The sequence below is a fragment of the Homalodisca vitripennis genome, unplaced genomic scaffold, assembly GCF_021130785.1.
Source record: "Homalodisca vitripennis isolate AUS2020 unplaced genomic scaffold, UT_GWSS_2.1 ScUCBcl_5907;HRSCAF=12865, whole genome shotgun sequence".
In the NCBI taxonomy this organism is placed as follows: domain Eukaryota; kingdom Metazoa; phylum Arthropoda; class Insecta; order Hemiptera; family Cicadellidae; genus Homalodisca; species Homalodisca vitripennis.
Genome location: NW_025782026.1, coordinates 4,865 through 31,967, shown reverse-complemented (window position 1 = coordinate 31,967; position 27,103 = coordinate 4,865). Strand labels below are relative to the sequence as shown.

The 27,103-nt window shown below is 35.2% G+C and overlaps 2 protein-coding genes across 3 annotated transcripts; both read left to right on the top strand.

Annotated features, from left to right (window-relative positions):
• Positions 1–1,552: 1,552 nt before the first annotated feature.
• LOC124373570 (calpain-D-like) lies at positions 1,553–27,103 on the top strand. Of its 2 annotated transcripts, none has more exons than XM_046831931.1 (9): positions 1,553–1,689; positions 3,867–4,053; positions 6,196–6,393; positions 9,467–9,634; positions 9,943–10,139; positions 11,914–12,059; positions 13,400–13,578; positions 20,825–21,010; positions 26,676–27,103. In XM_046831931.1, exons 2-8 carry the CDS (start codon positions 3,980–3,982, stop codon positions 21,003–21,005), a joined length of 1,143 nt encoding a protein of 380 aa, XP_046687887.1. In that variant the 5' UTR covers positions 1,553–1,689; positions 3,867–3,979; the 3' UTR covers positions 21,006–21,010; positions 26,676–27,103. The 2 variants fall into 2 exon arrangements, with proteins under 2 accessions (XP_046687887.1, XP_046687889.1); XM_046831933.1 differs by lacking the exon at positions 26,676–27,103 and adding an exon at positions 26,584–26,632.
• On the top strand, positions 18,398–19,171 carry LOC124373571. The gene has a single exon (XM_046831934.1). It carries the CDS (start codon positions 18,470–18,472, stop codon positions 19,166–19,168), a length of 699 nt encoding a protein of 232 aa, XP_046687890.1. The 5' UTR covers positions 18,398–18,469; the 3' UTR covers positions 19,169–19,171.

Genomic DNA, 27,103 nt, shown 5'->3' with positions numbered 1-27,103 from the left:
AATTTTGTTCTCCTTTTTCCCTATTGTTTGTTTGTTAATTAAATTTATTAAATAGTATGTATGATCATCAATTAATTCACTCATTTAATGTGGTTCTTCCTTCTCTTTAAGTATCACACATCTATATGTATAATTTGCTATTCATTCGTCATTGTATCGAAACCATGTTCATTTTTTCACATGATTTCTGAGGGGATATTGTAATGACTCATTTCATACACCCATATCACATTCATTTCAATACTTAGGTCTAATTTAATTTAGAAATTTATTAGTAATAATAATTAAGGAATAATTATTTATGAATTGTCTCAAATTTAACTACAAACAATAATTAAATACGAAATCAAAATTAATCAAAATCCACCTTATTACATATAAAACTCAAAGTTATAAAGTGAACTAAAGTCAGTGATACAGTGTGCAGTGATAATTGTTGAAGAGTGAAGAGAGCAGAGAATTTGAAAGGTGAAGAGGAGAGAGGGATCTGGAAGAAGTGAAGCAAGATTATTATTATAAAGAAACTGGTTACATTTATTCAGCAGTATTTGAAAGGTTACTTTATTAAATTCTTATTATTCACTGAAGTACAAAGAAGCAGAAGACAGACATTGGGTGAGAAAATTCTTTTTAAGTTTAATAGTGATTTCATTGGAAGAACATAAAACCCAGGAACATTCGATTTGGCTAATAATTCAAAATTAATATTAATTAAAATTTAACAAAATTATTTTTCAAAATAAACAATATCTTTTATTAAAAAAAAAAACCCCAATATTTCTATTTCATTAAGCCAGCACGACCACCCTGCCCTAAAATTTAAGAACTGTATTTTAAAATTTACCATTATTATTGTATCCTCCATCTTGTTTCAAAATTCAAACTTGTATGTCAATTAAGTTTATCATCATTAAAGTTCACATTTATATCATACTGAGTTATTTGTTATCTCTAGCTATAATCATCAGAATACAAATTAAGTTTAACCATTTATTTACAGTGTATAATAGTAATAGTATATTACAAGTCAATATTCGGAATGTGTCCAGGCACTTAATTTCTTTTTAACACAAAATGTAGATTCTTTGATCCATTCAAATTGTCCGAACTTGTTGGCATAAATCAGAGACATGTGTACCAACATAAGGCCACAAAAAAATTTAAAAAAAACTAATATACTTAATCTGCAGAAATTAAAAAGTCGCAATATTTTTTGAACTGATCTTGCATTTGTGTAAAAGTCTGCATTGAAATTCAACTGCAAAGGAAATATAAAAACCTAGTTTAGATATATATTAAAATAAAGTGACAATTTGAATAGTGTTTGCCAATAATTACTTCTTTGACATATAAAACAAATACTCCATAATTAAAGTAACATTTTGGAATGACCATTAATTTTTTACCAAAATAAAACATGTAAAGTGATAATTTGGATAGTGGTTGCCATTAATTAGTTCTTTGACAAATAAAAAACATATTCTGTTGCTGTATTATGTAACTTTGATTCAATTTACCTTACATTCCTAGGTGAATTTTTTACCTACACAATATTTTGAGTTGTTGGGTTACAGGCGAAGAGAAAACAGTTATGGGTGCCTTTAATAGAGAAAGCTGTGGCTAAAATCCATGGGTGCTACGAAGCGTTGGTCTCCGGGCGTGCCATAGAGGGGTTGGCTACTCTCACAGGTGAGCTATTTGTCTAGCAAGTCAAATAAACCAGAATAAGTTATATAGGAAGCTCAATTATGCATATTACATTTAGTGCATATTTTTTGTGGATGATTCCATTATATCTGATGATTCAAATGTAAACGTATTGTAGTTTATTCTTAAATCCCACCAATAAAATTGAATTCCTTTTATTATCCGTGATTGTAGTTTCTGAGCTATGAAAAATATGTAAACTAGAGTACTTACAAACCTCCCCCGTTCAGCTCATTTAAAATACTTTTGTTTTGGATATGTATCGATTGGACTGCATAAGGTTGTTCATCATTTGGAAGTTTTTGATGAACTAGAAGCATAATAAGATGAATTAAAATGAATACATCATAGAAATAAGAAAAAACACACAACACAGCAAATGAATTTAACAGCACATACTTTAATCAAATACTAAAAAATCTGTTGAAACAAATACAATGATATTTGGCACATGCAATTGCTTGCCTGATTTATCTGAAGGCTATGTTGCTTATTCTGTGTTGCACGTTGAAGTTCAGCTAGGACAGCGAAGTAAGCAATTGCATTTTGTTGTTGCCCCTTGCTGCATAAACTGAACTAAAAAATTCACAAAATTCCATGTCTATTCCAAAACATGGTTACTGTAACTTTGATCAAAAATACCATTTTGAGGTTGTCTGCTTTATCTTGAATTCAACTGGTGAATTAATGCCATACCAAATCACCAAGGTTTATTTCACCTCAGAATATTATCTCTCAAGTTGTTTTTGTCTGCTTCCCTGGTGCATGTGAACGATTTTCCACCAGCTCTCCCAGGTCTACACATTTTTGTACGTGTATTTTTTTTAACCAGTTTTAATTCTTGGGGAACAGAGAATCGTACAATCAAGGGAATAAACATCAGGAATTTTAGAGGTTAAACAAATTTGTTTACTAAACCACACTATTTTATAAGACACATCCCCATGATTATTAATTCCCATTACTAGTCATCATATAATAAATTTATCATGAACACTTCTTTGTGAAATTTAATGAGCCTAATAATATACACTAATCAACTTATCTTTAATTTTTGGGATGCTCATGACTTATTTGACTTTCACAAATTTGGAGATTACACGAAGAGACTTAATTCACATGAATGATCGGTACAACTCGTATTCGTACTAGAGTCAAACATGTACATGCCTATAATAGACACTAAGAAAATTAGTCTTAAAGATGAAATATTGATATGTTGAATCAAATAAAGCGCTTCACCAGAATGGTCAGGCTACATATGATCAGAGAGTCATATCACACAATTTAACTGGAAGGAAAGGACCTGATCTGGCTACAGTTGCTCAACTCTAGACTGGACGTTGGATCTAAGCTCTACAGTTCATGTTGTAACAACGGTTTGGACGGTTTTTTCATATTTAGCTTATTAAACAGCTTATTGGACAACTTAATATTTAGCTTAGTACTCAATTTAATTCAAAACAATTCTTTATTCATCAAATATACAACTGTATTCATGAATGGTGTCAATTTTTACTTTAACTACAAAGAAAAAAGAAAGTATGTACATAATTATGAGTTTGTTTTTGACCAGTATTAATTAAAATTGTTTGTACAAGGCACGTCAACAAGAAATACTTTAAAAAATGTATTTATTTAATCTTTGTCACATTTATAAATTTTTTTATTTACATTGAGAGGTGGTTAAAAAACTGTATTCCTGTATAAATTGGCTTTTTTAAAAAATATTTCTTTATTTTATTTAATTATTTGTAAATTCTTTTTATTTCTTGTGTTTGTCAACATTTTTAAGTAATGTGCCAATAATATAATTTTCACATAAAAAACGGTTTTAAATTATGTAGAGACTGTAAACCGCCATTATTCCCATTTCAGTGAAGTGATTTCAACAATGTGCATCTTAACATTTAACATAATTCTTATGGCTTTTTAGGAGGAATAAAATTCTGTTCATATTACAGAGAGATTTTGACCAATACACTTCCACTCCATATGAGATGTGTGAGTGGATACAAGAAAAGTAAATAGATTTATTAATTTACAAGACAGAAATAACCTTTTAATTGCAAAAATATAAAAAATACTTGAAGATGCCATTGGTGTAGAAAAATTCACTTTGAGAAAAAGATGTGGTTTGATATGAAGGTGTGGTACAGGAGCTCCGTGTGAGAGTGTGCCACTACAGCCAAGCTCTCTACCGTCAGAGGATGAACTGGACAAGGACCTGATCTGGGCACAGTTGCTCAGCTCTAGACTGGCCAGGTTCCTGATGGGGGCATCCTGTGGCGGGGGCAACATGAAGGTGGACGAGGAGGAGTACCAACGGCGGGGGCTGCGGCCCAGGTACGTGTTTTCTGATTACAATTAAAACTTCTAAAATTAAGTTATAATTACAATTGAACCCGCTACAGACCAAAAAAAGTTTATGGTGTCCAAAAATATCACTGGTAAAAACTAATTATATTTCTACATGACAACTTAAATTAAATATATCAAATAACTAGAGATTCTCACAATAAAATTTGTTGCCCAGTCTTTAGATCTTGCAAAATGTGAATAAACAAGAACAACAAAATACATCTATTTGATTCTACTTGCTACACACAGTTTACTAATTGAACCTTGCAATTGTAGAAATAGCCCACTGTAAACTTTTAATTGCTTTTGTAACCAATCCAAAAGCTTTTCCTGCTGCAACTGTTCTGTTTTTATGGGAGTAAACCTGATTTGATCAAGAAAGACAATATAACCAAATTTGATGGTAAAATAATTCCTACTAGCTATGAATGAAATTTTCAACAAATATTTGCAATGAATTTGTGTATTATTTTTAAATTGGGCTATACATTTAAAAACTACTGTTTGATAAATCGGACACTTTTTTGTATGGTAACTCAGGTGAATTTTTCATTTTGGGTACTAGATAAAGTAATTTTCTACATAGCACCTATCTTCCAGAGCATGACATTAAGGCTTTTATTTATTATATATTTTGTTATTTGTTTAAGAGGTACAAACAATTTAGTAACCTGTTGTCCATGAACTAAGGCGATAAATTGGTGTATATTTTGTCATACAATTACATTTTTATTTGACTGATTTATTTAAAAGGTATAGCTTTAGATGAAAGGACCTATTTCTGGAGTGTGAATTTCGAAGAAAATAGTGTCTTTTCAATGTCTTGATTGTCTGATTTTTCACCAAAAAAAACCTTGTCACAAATCACACAAATGGTGGGATTTTCAATTGTAGTGCACATTTCAACACTCCATTGTATACAAAGTACGATAGGGACGATGCACAATCTTGCCAGGGCTGGTTGTGTATTGAATGTAGGATCTGACACCATTTTGTGCGCTAGTCTTGCCCATTGCTGCGCTATGTCAAAACATTCTGGACAGCCCTTGTTGTCACATTTTTTAATTTTTTTTATTCCGTAGAGGTTTTTTCACTGGAAGAAGACGGTAGATTTCAATCCTTGAAATGTTGTGTTATACTTTTTTGTAACATATAACGACGGCAAATGTCCAAAATGCTTTAAAACCATCCATCGTCAATAACAAAATTTGAACGAAGAACCCTTGTAGGTGTTGGAATAGTATCCAAAGGTAAAAAACAGCATGATACTTATTGATTTGGTTACTAAGTTGATAAATGTACTGTGGAGGTCATATAAAACTAAAAGCTCTTTATATATTGCACTAAGTAACCAATTAATTAGTTTTTTCAATGTTTTCCTAAAGTTTCTTGTACTATTATTTAGTTGTATTTTATATAATAGATATTTTCACAAACCTGTTTCTCGTTACTGGTTAATATAAGTTACATCCAATGTTCTTGAAACTAAATTCTTGGCGGATTAATAACATAATAGGCACGTGTATTAATTTTTTCTCTAGTGAAATTTGTAGATGACTATCTTGCAGCCGAGAAACAACTCACGTGCCTTGTCCGCGAGTTCAACCGAGTTTCTGATTTCAACTTTGAGTCTCTTATTTCAACTTCACTTTTTAGACTTCTAGTTTACTAATCTTCACTTTTTCCGACTACAGCTGTAATGTCGAGCCAAGATTCTGACGCCCGCATTTGTGAGTCAACATCAACGTGAAGAGAAGTAAATTTTAAAGTTTTAAATCATTATTAAGTTTGTATGCAAAATTCCCATAGAACATTGGAACCATTAGGCCCACACCCATGATATCATCTAGTTCATTATCACTCTATTAGGCAGCAACGTGACAATAAATTATTTTATTTTTAACATCTAGAAGTTGTGCTTTTATGTTTATTTGCCACAGTTAAAACATATCAGTAAACTTTGCAAATCGAGTATTCATTACTACAACCCATGTGTTTTCATCCATTCAGTACATTCTTTCTATAGCACTAAAACTTGGAAACTCAAGAATTGGCTTTTTGGGACTTCCGCAGTATTCCTAGATCAGATGGAACAAAGCACTTCAAATATTATGGATTGTTGTGCAGGCATGCTTACTCGGTGCTGGACGTAAGGGACCTGAACGGTATCAGGCTGGTGCGACTCAGGAACCCCTGGGGTCACTACTCGTGGCGAGGTGACTGGTCTGACGACTCCAACATCTGGACACCTCAGCTGCGGGAGCTGCTCATGCCTCACGGGGCATCGGACGGAGTTTTCTGGATCTCCTTCGAGGATGTTCTCAAGTATGTTCCATGATGTTCTCATTAAAGAACTGTGTGTGTTTTCTCTTATTTTTTTATTGGAGTTGTTTACAGTAAGATTGTAAAATACAGTTGCTATAAGAGTTTGGTCTACTTTACTTCAGTATGATAAGCTATATGAGGTGTAGTAGAAAGAAATATCTGATTCTCCTTTGGAAGTTGGCAGTGTGTAAGGGATCAATGAACTATTTGTAAAATGAACGTGATAAAAAAGTGGGCAGATATTCAGAAATCATTGATTACTATTAGGTGAATGACAAATATGAGTTTCAATTTTAAATGACTGCAAGATGTAATTATAGGGTATTTATTAGGTTGTACCAAAGTGGATAAACAACATACACTGCCAGTATAATTGTCTTAGGTTTCTGTACAGCAGGATTTCTCTCTACACATCATTCCTTAAGTTATGGCTCTGTGATAAGGTCTATGAAATAAGGTATGATGAGTTTAAAGTCTATCAAATATACAAATTTAAAGTTAATTTGTGATATTTTTTAAAAATCACTTTAAAGCATCTTGAGTTTTTACCTTGTTTTTGAACAGACTCGAGTCAATAATTTGGAGATTTTTCAGGTTGTTCTCGTTGTTTTACTAAGAGGCCTAATAAAGACTTGTACAATAAGGCATAATGCTTATTTTAAAATTTCCTATGCTTATTCTTAAGGAAAAATGCCAATTGATATCCTTGTTTATAAAATGATTTGTTAATTTTGTGACAGTGTTTACCAAGGTAGTCTGATTGAATGTATTTGATATCTCTTTCTTCTTTCTTCTTATTTTCTTTCTTTTTGTAGTTCTTCAATAATATTGGCATTCAAAACATTGAACAACCTTGGACTTTTAATGAAAAACAAAAGCAATTCAACAAACCAAAATCAAAATTCAACAATAGTGGAGTATACAAATTAAATTGCAACGATTGTCAATCCCACTATATTGCACAAACCGGCCGATCCTTCAAAATTAGATTTAATGAACACATAAAGGCATTGAAAACATCATCAAATTCAAAATATGCAGAACATTTAAATAACACCGGCCATACATACACTAACATTGAAAACAATCTTGAAATTTTACACACAAGCAAAAAAAAGGTCGCTTATGATCTACTTTAGAACATTTTGAAATTTACAAAAGTGCCAAAATTAATCATAATATATTATTAAATGACAAAGATTTTCTAACAAAAAATTTATTATTCGATTGACTTTTAAACAATATACATTGATCTCACATAAAATTAAATACAGCAAATTTAGCCACCAAGGTAGTAAAAAACACATGACAAATTAGTTTTAATTATTTATTTTTATAATTAACTTAACCTTATTTTGTACCTGAAGATGAAATCACTGATTTCGAAATGTACAGCGTAACAAAAATAAAAGTTTAAAAAGTGTTAAAGGTTTATTCATATTATGTTATTTATAGTTATTAAATATGTTGATCATCTTGATTTCTTAACTTAATTGTCACTTTAATATATTAAAATCACAAGTTTAAAATGGTTGTTTTAAAAAATGTATTAAAATATAAATTTAGTTTTAATATTAATCTCTGTCACACTGGCATGAAACTATTTCAAACTTGTGGTTGTTGAGGTAAACCACCCGTCCACGGTGTATAGTGGCTACCTCCTTCGTTTTAATGAAAACCCCATATTTTGACCCCAAAAAATCCAGGAAAGTAATTTCTAATACCTAAAAATACTGAAAAATGGCACATTGGAGGAATAAGGTCAATTTTTGAAATATTTTAAAATGTAAAGGTGAGTTGAGCTGTACCTAATCTTAAAAGTCTCTCAATTCACTGATCATTTTGAAAATATTTTTTCACTTCTTGCATACAGAGCGGTCTAAAATGTCAAAGTTGTACAGTTTCACAATTTTTTTTGCTATCGTTAAAAATTGTTTCAAATCCAAATTTTAATCCCAAGTTACCAAAGACGTACTCTTTCTTAAAATATGGTACAGTTGGAACTTTTCAGCATTTCCAATTATTAAAAATAGTTCATATTTAAGATATTTTAAATTTGTAAAACTTAAAACTTTCTAATAGCAAGGTATGACGTACATTACATGTATCAATAGCTCTCTTAAAAACAAAAACATTTTTTATTTAAAGTTTGGGTTTGTGTGGCTAAGAAATAATGAAAAAATTCTAATTTTCATGACAGTCAGGTAAGGAAAGATAGTGAAAAAATCCATGAGAGATGTTTCACAATGACCATGCTTTTAGGTGATATAAAAACTATGGCACACAATTCAAAACAAACGGATTGCAATGCTCAATAAAGGAATTGTGTGGCTCTGACAACACTCAGTCTCATACTGGTGTTGGGACTCAAATGGTAATTTGATAGTTTTGTTGGGGGCAGTTTGCTCAACCCTGGACTTGGCACCATTTGACAACCACCATTTCCTGCACATGGGTGCGAACTAGGAAACAGGTGCTTTGGATCATACAGTGATGTGAAAAATACTGTGGAGTCACGGCTACCATCATTGGTGTGAAGTTTCTATAAAGAAGGTATAGAAACCTTCAGGGGGTTGGTCATCCCCTAAGACAGGTTTTTGAACATTGATGGACGCTATGTAGAAAAAAGTTTAAGGTGTTTTCATATGAAAAAATTGGGTTGAAAAAGATTGGTGTACAAGTATTTTTTCAAAATGGTACTTACTTTCCAAATACAGCTTGTAACACAGAAGGGAACGGTCTGCCTTCTCTCCCTTTCCCCAACCACCAGCCTGTGTGTTACTCACGGTGTTGTGTTCTGCAGGTACTTTGATTGCATAGACATTTGCAAAGTGCGGTGGTCAGGATGGAATGAGGTACGGCTGCGAGGCACACTGCCCCCCTCTCTCCTTCCTCAGCCACATGTCATGTGTGCTACTCATGGTGTTGTGTTCTGCAGGTACTTTGATTGCATAGACATTTGCAAAGTGCGGTTGGTCAGGATGGAATGAGGTACGGCTGCGAGGCACACTGCCCCCTCTCTCCTCCCTCAGCCACATGTCATGTGTGCTACTCATGGTGTTGTGTTCTGCAGGTACTTTGATTGCATAGACATTTGCAAAGTGCGGTGGTCAGGATGGAATGAGGTACGGCTGCGAGGCACACTGCCCCCTCTCTCCTCCCTCAGCCACTTGTCCTGTGTGCTACTCACGGTGCTGGAACCTACGGAAGCAGAATTCACCCTCTTCCAGGAGGGCCAGAGGTAAAACCTATTCCTTCTCAATTATATTAAAATCTTGGAATTTAAAGTGCAATATTATGCTATTGACCAGTGATGGAACAAAGTCGTATAATCTCATACACACCATATTTATGTTAAAATGAATTATATGTACTAAATTTTATTTGACAAATTGTTGACTTGGAGTGAGATAATTTTTCATCATTACGAGAAATACCCAACACCACTGGTTATCATCCAACCCCTGGGATGGAAAAATTGTTGGACCACAGCTATTGGTCTGGTGTTTTGTGACAGTACAGTGAGAGTTAGTTGGTTGTGTGTTGCAGAAATTCGGAGAAGAGCCAAAGGTCCCAGCTGGACTTGTGTGTAGTTGTGTTCAGGACCAGGTCCCCTGCCAGCCCAGAGGTGGGCAGACTGGTAGAGCACAGCAAACGACAGGTCCGTGGCTTTGTCGGCTGTCACAAGATGTTGGAGAGAGACCTTTATATCCTCGTTTGTCTGGCTTTTAACCACTGGCATACAGGTATCACTGTTGTTTACATTGTTTTTTTGTTTTGTTTTTTTTTTACTTTTACTGTTATTTTTTTCACTTTTAATCCCCTAAATGTTAAGTAATTATGGTCTAATACATCTAATTATGCTATGGTTCAAATTTATTTCTTAAAATTTATAAAATTCTTGGATGCAAATGTTTATGTTTATAAATATGTGAATGTTCCTTGTACACTGTAGATATATGAAGACTATTAAGAATGAAGGTGAGAAGAATCTTTACCCTATCTCAAACAAAATATGACCTTGGTTTTTTTTTTTTCTTTTTGGTATGCATCTTCTTCTAAGTAAAGTTATCATGTGTGGAGGAATAAATTATTCCTTCCTATATTAGGGTCCATCTTCTCGTAGGGATTTCAATAATCAGTAGTATCTATAGTCAATCTCATCTTGTACTGAGTAATAAACCTTTCTAGATTTCTGCCTAATTTTAACTATCTTCTTGTAGAAGAAGTTATCTTTATCCCTAAGACAGGAATACCGTTTTGTAATAGTCTTATCTGGGAGAGTCTCCCCAACCAATAAGTTTTAACCAATTCTTAATGAGTGATGGTGTTCTGTATTATCTCCATCTGTTTCATAGTCACGAGCATCTCTTCTTTACTTTCTTCAGTAACTGCAAGAGCAGATTGCTCTCTTCCTCCTATTCTGTCTGACCGCCACTTTCTGTTCTTTGCATAATCATCCTAGATAGAATCTCCAGACAAAGGCCTCGTAGACCTCTCTTCTATTCCTCCCTATTTGATCTTTTTATTAATTGTCTGACATTGGTATTTTTGCCTCATCGTAGAAATATTTTGTTTTGTCAGCCATGTTTACCCATTATTTAGTACACTATTATGTACAGGAATTCTCAACTTAAGTCTCTTGATTTGTTTTTTCAGTAACAGTGTTCCTCTTCTTGACAATTGCTGACTACTTAAAGTAAGCCTGATGACTGAATTGTATCAGATGACATGTTAGGAACAGACTCGTCTTTACATGATTTTTCTTTTTCGGATTTCCTGGATTTACTTTGGTTTCATTGTGGTTGTGCTCATTTTTGGTCTGATGAAAAGCGATAATTTAAAGATTGCTCCCACTTTATGCAACAAAGGTTTGCATAAAACAATGTCTTTTGATACACAAAGTTTTAATATATAAATCAAGCCCTTCCAGTCCTTAGAAAATCCTGTTCCACCTTGACCTGGAAATTGAAAGGAGGATTATAGTTCAGGAAAAGCGGCTAGATGATAGTTTTGTAATTCATAGCTAGCGAGTAAATCATTTTACTTTTGATGATGATCTCTTATTTGTTGTGGTGTAGAGAGGTCTTCAGACAACTTTATATGCTGTACAACAGACGTCATCACTGTAGGTGCACACAATCTCTTGTCTGATCATCTTGGGAGAAAGTATGTTTATTTGTCCCAAAGGGCAGAGTTCTTGGGAAATCTGGTCCTAATATCTTGGTTGCTGGGAGGAACCACAACTAGGGTTTGCCAAAGTAGCAAGATGAAGTGACCTGTGGTCATGTTATTTGTCCATTTCTCCCACATGTGGGGGTCTGAATTAACAGTGCACCAGCAACCATTGTATAATTCCTTTCCTTCCCTACGGTTATCCTTAGTCACTTTAGTTTCTGTTTCTGCTGCTGGCCGAAGTAGACTATCAAAAGAAGTGTCAAAAAAAGGAAAGTTCGAGGTAGAAAAACATATTGGATATTTTATTATGTGGATTTAATGTTTTTCTCTGGTGTCTGACAGGGATAGAAGATCCTGCCAACTACCCCCAGTATGTGCTGGCGATTCACAGCTCCAAGAGACTACTGGTGGAGCAGGTGTCACCCCCTCCCTTCGTGCTTGCCGACGCAATCATCAGCCTTACTTTGGCGAAAGGCCAAAGACATGAGGTAATCAAATTTTCAAAAATAAAATAATCCAGTATTACAGTACAGGGGTTACTCTGAAAGTTTTAAGAGATTATAAAGAAATGAATTGTTCTAGATGTACCAAACATTAGGTGAAATCAAAGTAATTCCCTTCAATACACTTTTGAAGTCAAATTTTCCACTCGTTGAAAGCAACCAGCCACTCAGTTTTCAGAATTGAGCCAAAATACTTATGAATGTCACCATCAATTTCAGCTTCCGAAGTAAAGTGACAACCGTACATTGTTTCTTCAAACTTAACGGTGAAATAAGGTGGTGCTCCATAGTTGTGATGCCATTTTCAACCAAACACTCTCTAAGTTTTTGCAGCAGTGTGGAAAAGGCATTGTTGTGATGTAAAATTAATGTTTTAAGTCCAGAAAAACTTTTGGCAAGCATTGTTTAGTTTCCAATTTGTTGTGATAGTCCATTGTCCCTCCACCTTAATAGTCTTCACCAGTCCTGTATTCCTGAAGAAAACCATGTACATTACTTTCTTTACCAATTGTTGATTCTTGAGCATTATGGGGGATGGCTTGTCTTCAAACACTATACACAACTCTCTCCTTGACTTGGAACATCATAAAATGGTACGTACAACTCATTCACCAGTGAAAGGTTTGGAAATAATGTGATGATAACCTATATTAAGTAGTTGGAGGTCTGCTGACTGATTCTACATGCTTAGCTTTTTGCTCATATGTCATATTTTGAGATACCCACTGAACAATTTTTCTGACTTTTTAAAAAGTCATTCAAGATTATTTGCACTGCTGCAAACCTAAGGAAGTTTCAGTAAGTAAATGCAGTGTCTATCCTCTTGGATCATAACGTTATACTTGATCAATGTTGTTTAGTGGTTTAGTGGCAGCAGAACGCAGCCATCCTGAATGTTCGTCATCTTGAAGTGAATTATAGCCCCTTCTGAATTCTAAATACCACCCAAAAACAGAAGCATTGGATGGTGCTTTAGAACTAAAGGCAATTTTTTAACGTTCGACACACTCCTCTAGAGACAAACCAACTTTAAAATCGTAGAAAATCAACTCGAAAATGCTCTTTTAATGACTCTATGACATTGATCTGATCCAGCAGACAACAAAAGTACACTGATTAACCCAAGTTCCTGTGAGGTACTGATTGGCATTTGGACAATCAGACAAGAATGATAAGATTATTGCAGTATGCATTGTCTGCTGGTATCTCAAACCTTTCATAGTGACCCTCGTACAACATTGTTCATCCCAGTCATATTCCATGTCAAGTGTGACTTTTGCTAGAGTTGAGCTGATGTTTTTTTCTACCACTTCTATCAATTACAGGGCCGAGAGGGTATGACAGCTTACTACCTGACCAAGGGTTGGGCTGGACTCGTGGTGATGGTGGAGAACAGACATGAGAACAAGTGGATCCATGTCAAGTGTGATTGCCAGGAGAGCTACAATGTTGTGTCCACGAGGGGCCAGCTCAGGACTGTGGACTCCGTACCTCCTCTACACAGGTTTGTGCACAAGACTAGACCACTTCAAGTAATAATTATCGTAGCAATGGTTTGATTAATCCGGAGTCCACTCTGTGGTGGTCAGTGCATTTTATATAAACAGATAAGTTACTTTTTTGCATTCCCATGAAATCAATGTGTATACATGTATACAAGTATACAAAAAGGTGTCATCCCATAATAGTTTTGAAAATTGTATCAATCTGTATTCCCATGAATTCACTGTCCATTATAAAAGTATCCTGAAAGTTGAATTTTCACTCTGTCATTACCTCATGTATCCATGGAAGGTTTATAAATAAAATTGATTTTCTTCTGCGAGGTAGCTCTTATTTAGTGTTATTAGCTTCTTGTGACTCTTTGCCAACCTGGGATGCCATACACACAGAATCATGGGTTTATGTGTTACTCAAAGAAATTCCTGTTTCACAAAGGTAAATATAAAGAATGAGAGTATAAGTTCTCAGTTCTTAACCCTTTGGTTGGCTGAAGTCCCTTGTAAAAACTGCCAGCAGCCATCTTAATTAACCCTAAAGTTTTTCACAAGAAGTGTTTGTCTTGAAATGATAAGTTTTTCATATAATCTATGTAGCAAATGGATATCTTAGTTTATAGTGGTAGGTTGTTATGTTACAACTCAAATTAAATCTACAGTTGTTCTGTTTGATAAATGTGAACAGTTTGTTAACCCTTCCCGGGTCAATGACGGTTATATACGCCTAACTTAACATTTCCCGGGGGTCATATGCGTATATTTACGCATACACTTATTTTGGCCAAGCGCCAAATACGTGTATATATACGCATAATCATGTTTATGAATATTGCCTTGATGTTTGCAGTTGTCAGCTATTCCAGCTAATCGGGAACATAATATAAGTAGTTTGGCAGCAGTATGGTTGGGGGGGGGGGCAGCCGGAGTGGCTTGAGCTGCTTGGGGGGGGGGGGGAGGGGCTTTAGCGGCAACTGAATGAAGGTCTTTGTCGGTTGCCTGTTTGTTTACTGAGTCGCTCTCCACTCGGCGTACTGAACTGAAGTTGTTAGGTTGTTTCATACTCGATCATACCTATTGAATTGATGTAGATGAAATTTATAATGTACGTTGCCTTAAAATAAGTCATGAATATTTTATTCCTACATCCCACCCAGTTGTACTCTAAAAAGTAAATTTGCAATCAGTTCTGTAGTTATTGAGTGAAGTAGTTTGGTGGCAGTAAGGACGGGGAAGGTGTGCCGGAATGGCTCGGGCTGCTTGATGGGGGGAGGGGATTAGCAGCAAAGTCAAGGTCATTGTCAGCAGCCTGCCTCTTTCTTTCTCAGTCGCTCTGCACCCCGCGTACCACGGCTAGACGGAAAACTTCATCTCATGGGAAGAGACGCAAAGGGTCATCGATGCCATGTCTGCTACAAAAAATATGTGCGAAAAGAAACGATCTATTTTTGTAAAACGTGTGTCAACAAACCATTCCTTCACCCAGATAGCTGTTTCGAAGCTTATCATAACATGGAGGACTATGTGAATGGACTGTGATCAATCTCATTTGTTATGTGATTAGTTTTTACTTTATTTGTCTTGTATGTTAACGCTAATCATGTAATACGTACTTATTTTTAATCATAAAATGTTTTTATTACACTAAACATAAACATCAATTATATTTATATACGCATGTCAATTCGTGGAAGGGTCAATGACGCTTATATACGCATACTGGTCTATCACACAAAAAAAGATGGGAAAAATTATTTATGGATAGATTTCCATTTTTCCATGACAGGTAAGCAATTTAAAATCAAATTGAGCAGTTTTGGTCAAAAAATTTTTTTACCCCAACACATGAATAATAGTCAATCTAAGGCTACATACAGTAAGTTGACCCTGGAAGGGTTAACACGTTGACTGCGGCATACACCTTACAGAACACTCTTACAGTGTGAGTTGTTGGTCTCACTCAGTATAGAGCTGTAGTGAAGGTATTAACCCCTTGCGCTCGAATGGTCAGTAGTACTGGCCATGCAACGAACTTCAGAAAGCCCGTTATTAGTTTCGTCATTACTTGTCCTCGCCGCTCGAATGGCCAGTAGTAATGGCCGCGCTAGTTCCACTCCCAGCTAGTCGCCATGTTTGTATACTTTCCCAGCCAGCTCGTAATTCTTTTCAAATGACCTTTGTATTAGAAAACATAGGTATTTAAAATTGATGTAAACACCATTTATAGATAATTAAAGAACAACTAGACAATAGACAATATTCTTTATTCATAAAAGTTGAGTTTAGAATTTTTGTCAATACAATAAAGGACATACAGAACATACAATTTAAAATATCAGTTCATGATGGAATTGATTTCCAGTTTATGAACTCTTGAATAGTGTAGAAGGGTTGCTGGAGAAACCAACTTTTGAGTGAGTTCTTCAGGTGTTTGACTGGTGTTTTTCTTCAGTGAGTCTGGTAGAATGTTGAAATAGATTGCTCCTTTGTATGATGGTTTCCTCTCATATAAACTTAGGTGGTGTGTTTCAAGAGCAAAGTGGTGTCTATTTCTTGTGTTGTAGCAGTGATGGTCTTCAGTTCTAGTCTGTCCAGTTGTGTAACAATAGTATCAATTATATAAAGAGCTACTACTGTTAAAATCCTCAGTTCTCTGAAGGCTTCCCTGTCTCGTGGTCTCAGTCCAGTAAGAACTCTGATGGTTCTCTTTTGTATTACTAACTTTAATGAAACTAACTTATTCTAAGATAAACAAACTGTTTGTTAATGTTATTATTATACATACATTTTTAAATTCAATAATTAAAATAAATTGCTGAAATTACAATTTGATATTTACGTATGACACAGTCATAAAACATTTCCCAACATTTTTAGTCTTTGAACTTTTTGGCGGAGTGGAATTTTTCAAAACATAATCCCATGTGAAGTCCTGGGTTGTTAGGACATTTTTTGCTGTAATATTTGCTGCGTTTTCTATCCTTGCCAGGTCTCCTATCACTACAAACTACGCAGTCCTTAGTCTTGCCACCATCAAGTGGATAGGGGATGTGCAATTTTCCGTTTAGTATTTCTTCTTCATCTGAAGTGGAAGGCCTTCCTCTTTTCCTTGAATTTCTTACATCTCCCACTAATTCTTTAATCAACATTTTTCTGAATTTTCTTTGCCGTATATTTTCTTCACTGCTATCTGTATTATCTACTGACAACTCACCACTGTCCTCTTCCACATTGTGTTCATTTGTTATATTTTGAATATCCTCTTCATCATTAATGTTTTGTTCCATTATATGATAATCGGCATCTTCACCCAATTCTTCACGAAGTTCATCTTCAAATTGTTCATTGAAATGGGAATCTAAATCACTATTGTGTTCAGAACCACTGTCTTCATCAATGTCACTTTCATCGGCCAATATATTTCTAACTTCATCAGAATGTAAACAGTCATCCATTGTTCATTTATTGAAAAAAATGTACTAAAATTATACAATATTTACAAAATAATAAACTTAACAAATTGTATTGTTCACAAAGCCTACTACAAAAGAACTGTTCCAAATGTAAACACTAACTATTTACAAATATTTACAAAATAATCAATTGCACAGCTGTCATTTTATTATGAAAGATGTGTTATAAAGATTCAACTATTATTTACAAATATTTACAAATTAATAAAAATTCACTGCTAAATAACATCAAACAGTACGAAACACAAGTCAAATGAACACACAACAAGTAGTAATGGGCGAGGGTGACTGACCTTTGAAACATCAGTTGTCTGAATCTTCTACGCAGAAATGTAATTGGCGGGAAACCATTGTCAGCAGATGTCAAATTTAGTTTAAGAGTTCCTCAATAGGTTACAGCACTCGCCGGACATAGAAGTATAAATTAAAATAATAATAATAAAGTGTTTACGTAGTGTCCAGTAGTACTGGCCATACGAGCCAATGGTCGTATTCTGTACTGGCCAGTACAGGTGGCCATTCGAGCAGCCAGGACATAGCGTAAAAAATTAAAACCAAGCTGAGACGGAAATGTCAGCGGGCAGTACAGCTGGCCATTCGAGCACCGAGGACAAACTATAAATATTTCTTTCGAGTGCATAGGGTTAAGCAAGTACAGATTTATCCCATTTCAATATTTAAAGTCATTGTTGATGTTATAAAAGTGCATTTTAGTCTGGCATTGTGTGTTCTGAATGTTTATTTTAACTCCAGTTCGTTTGCTCCACTGTGCTTAGAGATCATGTTTAAAACATCGTAGTACACTCAATTCTACACCCAGAGACAATGAGAATAATTCACATATTATTATACTATATTTTGTAGTGTAGATGTCTTTGATGTCAAAACGATGTAAGGAGTTCATTTTCAGCTTTTTCGCCACCAAGTTTTTTTAGATCTCTTCAAACAAACGTGTCAGTTTCCAGATGCATTAAGAGGAAGGTGAACATTGGAGCTAAACTAAACATTCACGTTGATTCAACCCTTCCTACCATAGCTACATTATGCTGTGTTGTATTCAAACATTAAATAAAGATTGTTTATGTGGATGAAATAAAAATCAAATTTGAATATTGTATACGTGTTTAAATATTACAAAAATTGTTTTGTATGTTTTTAAATTATTTAAAGATTTTTATAATTTATCAAATAACAAACATACTGTTTTTTGTCTGGCAATACTGTCGGGTTAGATCACACATTTTTGAACTTACTTGGCTGTTCTTGAATGGAATATAACCTGTTTTTATTTGTTTAGCAGCGTAAAGGATCAATTTGCTAAGCAATTTATTCTAAATTCTAAGTGTTCCTGTTGCTTGGCAACAATAAGGTGAAAATTTTTGTTTTATGAATTTTAAGTAATTTCTTAGTAATAAAATTTTTAGAAATGAATCACCAAAAAATTAAAGTAAGTCGTAAACCTCAAAAAGAAGTTGGTGGACACGATAGGAATAAAATTCTAAAGGAGATCAATAAAATTGCAACAAACCCGTTGAAAGCATTCACGGCTTGTCCGATACAGAGAGTCGTCGTTCGGAAGAGTGTGCCAGAGTTCAGGCAGGAAGGAGTACACAAGAAAGTCTCTGCGAAGGCTTTCAGGAGCCAGGCGTCACAGACGGCACTGGGTGGGGTCAACGACTACGAAGGGGTGGTGAGGTATCCGAGCTCCCGTGTCCTGGATGTGAGACCCAAACGAGAGATAGGATTGCAGGTCGATCACAGCCCCAGCCCGAGAGAGCTAGACCAGGACATCGGCCTGATAATGTCTCGCCACACATCCCCCGTTAACCACGTACGAGTGAACCAGACTCCCATTGTGAAGCCGAGGACGGTACGCTCTGCCAAGAAGTTGGACCCTTGCAGGGCCCCTCCCAGCTACCAGAGGGGTGTGGTTCCCAAGTACCTCCAGAAACTGAGGGAGGAGGACAAGAGCGAGTATGTCAAGAAGCCCCTGATTGATTCTAGCGAAAACATTATGGATTCCGACATGATCGAGAAAGAGGAGAAACTGAGGAAACTGGCCGCCTGGCATCAGAGTTACAAAAAAATGGTTTCTGAATTAAATGAACTGTCTGTTGCATCGTAAAAATTTGAGTTTCATTATAACTGCTTATCTTTGGCAGTATAGTACAAATTATAATTGGTTCATATGATGCAGGAAATTCACAAGGAGTAATAAGAAAATCTTAAATTATAGCATTGGCCGAGTTGTACTTCAAATTAAAGGGTTTAAATTTATTTTATATTAACAGGATTTTTAATAATTAAAATAAACTATATCAGAAAGGAATGACAAATTTTATTCAAATACAGTTAAAATTATGCTGTTATAATATTCTACGACAAAGAACATGTACATGTATTATTTAATAGAATTGGCATAATTTTTTTTACTATAGCAGTGTACATCAAGATTACACTCATAAGTAAAAAAATATACCTTTGAACACTTGTATTTTTTTTATTTGTACAATATACAAAACATTTTTTACTCAATTTACGTACCTGAAGATGGATTCTGTGAATCTGAAATGTACATTTGTACAAATAAAGAAAATACAAAATTGTTTAAAGGTATATTCTTGTTGGTTGTATTAAACACTTTTCGAGGCTATATTTCTAAAATACTCTATCACTCATCTGTTGCACACATCATTTTGTTCTGTTGTGTTTTATTCAAGCTCTTGTTTGTGCACATGACACGATGCAATGATCCATAGTGTCTGTCTAGTTAAACTAGATGGCCATAGCTGATTGAATACAGTAGTGCAGCAACATCTTTATGACTAATTATATTGTTTAAATGGTTATATGGTTATAATTAGTTTTAGTTACACTTAAAAATGCTGTCTTTAAAATCAATGAATGGTTAGTGAAGAAGAAAATACAATCACTATTTGGAATTTCCTACAGCTATTAGATCCAGATATGAAATGGGAGCTATTAATTAATCCCATTACTAAAATAAGAAATCCTAATGGATTTATTCCTGAACTGAAGACTGATCAATCAAAATTCCATAATTATTGCAGAATGAATGTGGCAACATTTGATTAAATTTCGGAACTAATATGGGCACGATACAGAAATTAAACAAAAACTTCAGGAAATCCAAATCATCAGAGGGAAGGCTCTCACTAACATTATTGTAAGTTGGTATACCTGCTATTTCCTGTTTCCTTTTTAAATGAATTATATCACCAATAAGCATCACATTGAATAAATGCAGTGTAACATTTTACTTATGTACGTGGTAGAGTCAAAAGGTTCATGCATGAACAATATTTTGATTCTTTGAAATACATTTAAATTCATTAAATTTTTGATTTTAATATAGCTAAAACTCTTTTTAAACTTTTATCCATACTGTCTTTCCTCACAGTAGAATATACATAACTTTTACTACCTATGTAACGTTGTACATTTGCAAGGCAGATTAATATTTTCAATGTAATCAATGTTAAATAAATTATACATTTTTAATTTCATGTAAATGATAATTTATATTATTGTAAATTTATTTAGCATGATTATTAAGTAACAGGTATCTACCATTGAATATAAAAAAATGAATAGGTATAGTATTTTCTATATTATGCTATGATCAACCAAACCAATAATCCGAAAAGCAAAAATAATTATTGGACCATATAATAGATGAATTATTATGTCTAGGACAGATGATTTATGTTGTAATGAACAAAATGGGGGAAAAGTTTTAAATATTGAAAAAATGTTTCAGGCAAGTAATTATTGTCCTGACCCAGCTAGAGGGCAGCGGTGGGTTTTCAATAGCCCATCGTCTCACCCACCGGCTGGCAAACTCTGGCGGACTGCACGATTGGGGCCCGCCAGGCAGCAACCACTGCCCGCCTATTGACAAGCAGGTGGAGGGCCTCCACTCTCCCCGCCTCATCACGTAACGCTGGTGAGTTTCTCTTATTGTATAACTGACACTCACCAAAACTGCATATACATGTCTTTATTAAAGAAGTATTTATTGAGGTATCTGCAGTACCAGTTGCAACAATTAAATTTGAAAAAAAAAATGTAAGACTTCTTTAAAGCTGTCTGAAGCAAAATCCAATAAAAAATGGAACAATAATTTATTTACCACTCTCTCTTTCCAGTAAAATCTTCATTGAATATAGTAAAATACCATATTTGTAATAAAATTATTAATTTAAAGAAATTGTTAATCATTATTATTTTTTAGTTACTTTCTAACTAACTTTAACATACTTTACCTAGGATATGACACTGTTCTTTATGTAAATAAAACTTGTCATGCTTGTATCTTACATAATAAACTCAAAAAATAAAAGGAGAAAAATGTTACAAGTAATGTTTTTTTTACTGGATTTCCACAAACTTCTTTCGTAGCCAATTATGATGATTTTTTTTGCTGGACACATAAATACTTTACAGTTAATTAAACATACTATACAATTGGAAAACAATCCGTAATACCTTTAGCTTGACGTATAAGTTCTTCATTCATACAACAAACCATGAATCATCAAGCGGTTTTTGAGCACAGGAAATAATAATGTCTTTTAAATTCCCATCACTATTTCAGAATTGCAGTCAATCACTGTTAGTACGGTGTTAATAACCTAAAAAAAAGGCCTAACCTTGACATCCAAAGTAAAAGTTTTATTCCAACTCCAAATTGTTCTATATAAACCTCTTAATTGTTTGGTAAAAAGTTACACCATTTTGAGCGTCGGGTTTGGGGGGGAGATGGGGAGAAAAAGTAGGAAATTTAGTAGTTTTTATTAGTTTTTTGGAAAATTGGTTGAAAACTAAGCTGTTTAGCACAAAGAGTGTTATATACAAAAATATTCTACATGAAATTTTAAACGAAAAAAGATGTCCTATGCATATTCCCTGTAAATTTACGGTTCATGAGTTGCAGCACTGGTGTAATAATAAAAATGATATAATTTTTAAGGTTTTTTTTCCAAATAATAAAGCTATATACGAAATAAGTAAATGATTTAATTAAAGAGTAATAATATACATACAGTATTATAGTCAAAAAGAGGCTAAGAGGGAGCACCATAGAAGGTTGAAAAAGTAAAAATAATTGTTTAGGAGAAACGTGGTATATACAAGCAGGCGTGGCCGCCATCATAGTGGACCTTGGACCGCGGGCCGCAACCAAATGGCGGGGGTTCTGTCTTCTGCACCTGTTGTCTGCCCCCTCCATTCCACCCCTACCTCACGCGCTGTCACAGATCGATCGATATTCTTCTTCAGTTCAGTCTTAGGAGACAAGTTGGAGTACGTTTGTGCGTGGTACATTCTAGTGCAGTTTTGCTGTAAATTTTTTATGGTTGGTGTTTATAGTAACGTGCGAATTATGTGAAAATCACTTGAGATAGTGTGTTAGTTATGGCGGAGTGTGTTGTAATAAAACCTTGTAAGGACAAGGGCGGTTGGGTGAACTACATTACTGCTGACTAGAAAGGCGGTGGACAAAATAATTCAGTGCAGTGAAATATACGTAAAGATGGCGTCAAAGCCAAGTTCCTGCAGAATGATTCGCTTCAAGTACATAGTAAGTGTCGACAAACCTATATATTACGTCCAAAACCACCTGAAATGGAAAAAGAACCTCCAGCAAAGATTCCACGTGAATCATTTGATTTTAAAGCCTTGTGTTTTCTTTGTCCGGTCGCAAGTGTGTAGATGTATCTAAATGCAGGAATCCTGCTCAAGAAAAAGTGGGAGTTTAGTGCAGAAACTTCGAACTGATTGAAAGCATCAGAACGGAAGCAAATAACAGGCATGACAAGTGGGGAGATGAGGTAAGTGTGAGGCTCTCTCAGGTCATAGATCTCGTAAGCTCAGATGGGAGGTACACACTGGCATTGTTATCAGACATTTCAAAAGCCAAGGAGCGTCACGGCCCGAAAAAGGAGAAGTTAGCAACCAGTAAAGGTGGGTTCTAGTGCTGATGCAAAAGAGAAGACGCTTTTTGAAAAGCTATGGCATTATTTGGAGGAAAACAATGAATGTCAATACGACTTTGAAGAACTACAAAATACTATTCCTTCGTCTGAGCCCTGAAGTTGAGAGCCCATATACTGTCACAACATTTCAAAAGAAAACTTATCCAGCGTTATGGTAATAGTTTAAATTTTGCAGTTTTTAACCAAGGAAAAAGAAGTGTGATTTATTTTTCTGGACATCAACTAATATTTTATCAGACACCACTGGTATAAAAATCGGAAACTGTGATAAAGAAGCTGAAGAGGAATGAGATTGATCAAAACTGCAGCAGCAATTATTCGACGTGAGATAAAGTCCAAAAGTTACGACTATTCCCAGTTTCCAACAATTGAAGATATTTGTAAAAAGGGATCTGAAACTGGTACCTGAGTTGCTCAGATGTCTTGATAACTGAAATCATTCAGCCTACTTGTACAAGACAAACATCCGAGAAAATCCAAGAGGGCAAAACAAATTATGGAAAGGAAAAAACAGCATATGTCGCACATTATAATACGCGCTGCTCGTCCAAGATCGGTTTTGTTATCCCCAGCCCAACTTGGAACGGGTGTTTTGTTACATAGAAAATTTGGTTCGAAGGTCCATGATTGAACACCCTGTGCAATATGGGTGTTTGTGTACCTTACCAGGAAGTGTTGAGATATTGAGAGATCCGTCACTTGCCAAGAGAAACACAAGAATAGAAGAACGGTTATGTGCAATTCGTGTTTGGTTGTTCGAGTAATGGCAGACTACAATGTTCACACACTAGATGGTCATAACACCTTCCACGTCATGGGGATGGGGGTGGAATTGCTTGCATTACACCTAAAACAGCGTCTTCAGGTTGAGGAAAAAATGTTACCTCGAAAGAATTGTTGCTGCTCAAGCTGTTGAAAACAAAGGCCTGTTTGACTTGCAAACTTACAAAGCCCCGGCTACATCTGTATATTCTAAAATAGTCGCTACAAACTTGCTTCCCTAGAAGGACAAACCATCACTTTCATACAAAAATTCCTGCAGCCCCCAGGAATTACTGTCCCTTATAATGTGTACTTGCAAAGATGAATGCGTTCGAATTGTGAATGCAGAAGGAGTGGTCTTTAACGTGCACTAGTATATGCAGCAATTGCTCAGGCCTAAGCATGTGATAACATAGACAATAATAACATTTTAGACGGGACGAGCTAGAGGAGGAGGTTAATGTGCTGGAGGATGAGTGAAGTAATAAAGACATAGAACATTCCAAATTGAAAGATATTTAATGCTTAAGAAGTGAATTTATGTTGCAATGTTCGTAGAAAGTTCAGGGTGGTTTCTCCTGTACCTACAGGTTTTATATGGCCTAGGCCTGTGGAAGCGCCTCTTTTCCCTTAAAAAAGAGTGCCCCTTTAATAAGGGTGTGAGGGTTGTCGTTCCTTCAAGGGCTTATCACTAACATACACCGGCCAGTGACATAGGGCAACATTCTTTTACGAAGCTTATTTTTTAAAAAATTATCAAAATTACGAAAAAAAAGTTAAATTTACACCGTCTGTCTGTAACTCTTGAAAACCGTACAATTTAGGAGTGATTATTTTTTTTTTTATGAAAAGGACCACATTCTTATTTAAAATTTAAACACGTAGAACATTTTTGTATATAACAATGTTTAGGATAAACCGCTTAGTTTTTGAAAAATTTACGAAAAAACTAAAAAAATTAGTGGATTTTTCAAATTCCCCCCCCCCCCCTCACCACCAAACCCGACGCTCTCCAAATGGTGTAACTTTTTACCATAGAATAAGGGACTATGTAGAGCAATTTGGTGTTGGAGGAAAACTTTTACTTTGGATGTTGAGGTTTAGGTCTAATTACACCGTACTATGTCTAATTACAAAGCAACAACAGAATCCTGCAGGTTTTACACTCCATTACAATCAATCTCACAACCAAATAAAAACAAACAACACATCTAATCTCTCAAATTACACCTGACAACCTAAAACAATTCAGTGCTGCCAGTAACAGAACAGAATTAAATGTATTATCTTCTTAGTAAAAGAACCAATAAACACCATGGAATCAACAATTAGGATATTTTCAGAACAAGAACGGCTCTTAGTGTGTCTTGTCCAACGGGTTTAAATTGTTTACAGGTAGCCAAGCTACATATACTGAACTCTACTTACATACATATCATTGCCATAATTTAAAGTGTGTATTTCTGTTCCAGGTGGCCGTGCTGCACATAATGGTGCTGAACTCTACTTGTGATATGTACATTCACCTCGTTGCCATAATTGAAAGTGTGTATTTCTGTTCCAGGTGGCCGTGCTGCACATAATGGTGCTGAACTCTACTTGTGATATGTACATTCATCTCGTTGCCATAATTTAAAGTGTGTATTTCTGTTCCAGGTGGCCGTGCTGCACATAATGGTGCTGAACTCTACTTGTGATATGTACATTCATCTCGTTGCCATAATTTAAAGTGTGTATTTCTGTTCCAGGTGGCCGTGCTGCACATAATGGTGCTGAACTCTACTTGTGATATGTACATTCATCTCGTTGCCATAATTTAAAGTGTGTATTTCTGTTCCAGGTGGCCGTGCTGCACATAATGGTGCTGAACTCTACTTGTGATATGTACATTCACCTCGTTGCCATAATTTAAAGTGTGTATTTCTGTTCCAGGTGGCCGTGCTGCACATAATGGTGCTGAACTCTACTTGTGATATGTACATTCATCTCGTTGCCATAATTTAAAGTGTGTATTTCTGTTCCAGGTGGCCGTGCTGCACATAATGGTGCTGAACTCTACTTGTGATATGTACATTCATCTCGTTGCCATAATTTAAAGTGTGTATTTCTGTTCCAGGTGGCCGTGCTGCACATAATGGTGCTGAACTCTACTTGTGATATGTACATTCATCTCGTTGCCATAATTTAAAGTGTGTATTTCTGTTCCAGGTGGCCGTGCTGCACATAGTGGTGCTGAACTCTACTTGTGATATGTACATTCACCTCGTTGCCATAATTGAAAGTGTGTATATCTGTTCCAGGTGGCCGTGCTGCACATAGTGGTGCTGAACTCTACTTGTGATATGTACATTCACCTCGTTGCCATAATTGAAAGTGTGTATATCTGTTCCAGGTGGCCGTGCTGCACATAGTGGTGCTGAACTCTACTTGTGATATGTACATTCACCTCGTTGCCATAATTGAAAGTGTGTATATCTGTTCCAGGTGGCCGTGCTGCACATAGTGGTGCTGAACTCTACTTGTGATATGTACATTCACCTCGTTGCCATAATTGAAGGTGTGTATATCTGTTCCAGGTGGCCGTTGCTGCACATAGTGGTGCTGAACTCTACTTGTGATATGTACATTCACCTCGTTGCCATAATTGAAAGTGTGTATTTCTGTGCCAGGTGGCCGTGCTGCACATAGTGGTGCTGAACTCTACTTGTGATATGTACATTCACCTCGTTGCCATAATTGAAAGTGTGTATTTCTGTGCCAGGTGGCCGTACTGCACATAGTGGTGCTGAACTCTACTTGTGATATGTACATTCACCTCGTTGCCATAATTGAAAGTGTGTATATCTGTTCCAGGTGGCCGTACTGCACATAGTGGTGCTGAACTCTACTTGTGATATGTACATACATCTTGTCGCCATATTTTAACAGTTTTGTAAGTCAAGTGTGTTGCTACCAGTTATTGTTTAGCTTACGGTAGTCACATATAAGGCACACGTGCACAACTAGCAGCCGAGGAATCTCGATAAAACATATGTTGTTGTTATCATTGGTTTTCTATTGTTAAACAATTAATTTAGCACAGCTGGTCTGTCTATCATACCTCTGGGTGCATGTTTCTTCCATTGTATTTCCTTTGCCAAATTGTTGGACATAACATAATAACAGGTTTGTATTGCACTTATGTAATATTAAATTATTGTATTGATCTCTCTAATTAATGTTGTAGCATTTTGACCAAAATATTACTTTTATGAATTTTATTTATATATTTTTGCTTTTAT

Coding starts and splice junctions, on each gene's coding strand:
- LOC124373570 (XM_046831931.1), top strand. CDS start 3,980: ATGGGGGCATCCTGTGGCGGGGGCAACATGAAGGTGGACGAGGAGGAG. Junction 4,054..6,195: donor CGGCGGGGGCTGCGGCCCAG/GTACGTGTTTTC, acceptor ATTGTTGTGCAG/GCATGCTTACTCGGTGCTGG. Junction 13,579..20,824: donor TCCGTACCTCCTCTACACAG/GTTTGTGCACAA, acceptor AAAATGTTTCAG/GCAAGTAATTATTGTCCTGA.
- LOC124373571 (XM_046831934.1), top strand. CDS start 18,470: ATGAATCACCAAAAAATTAAAGTAAGTCGTAAACCTCAAAAAGAAGTT.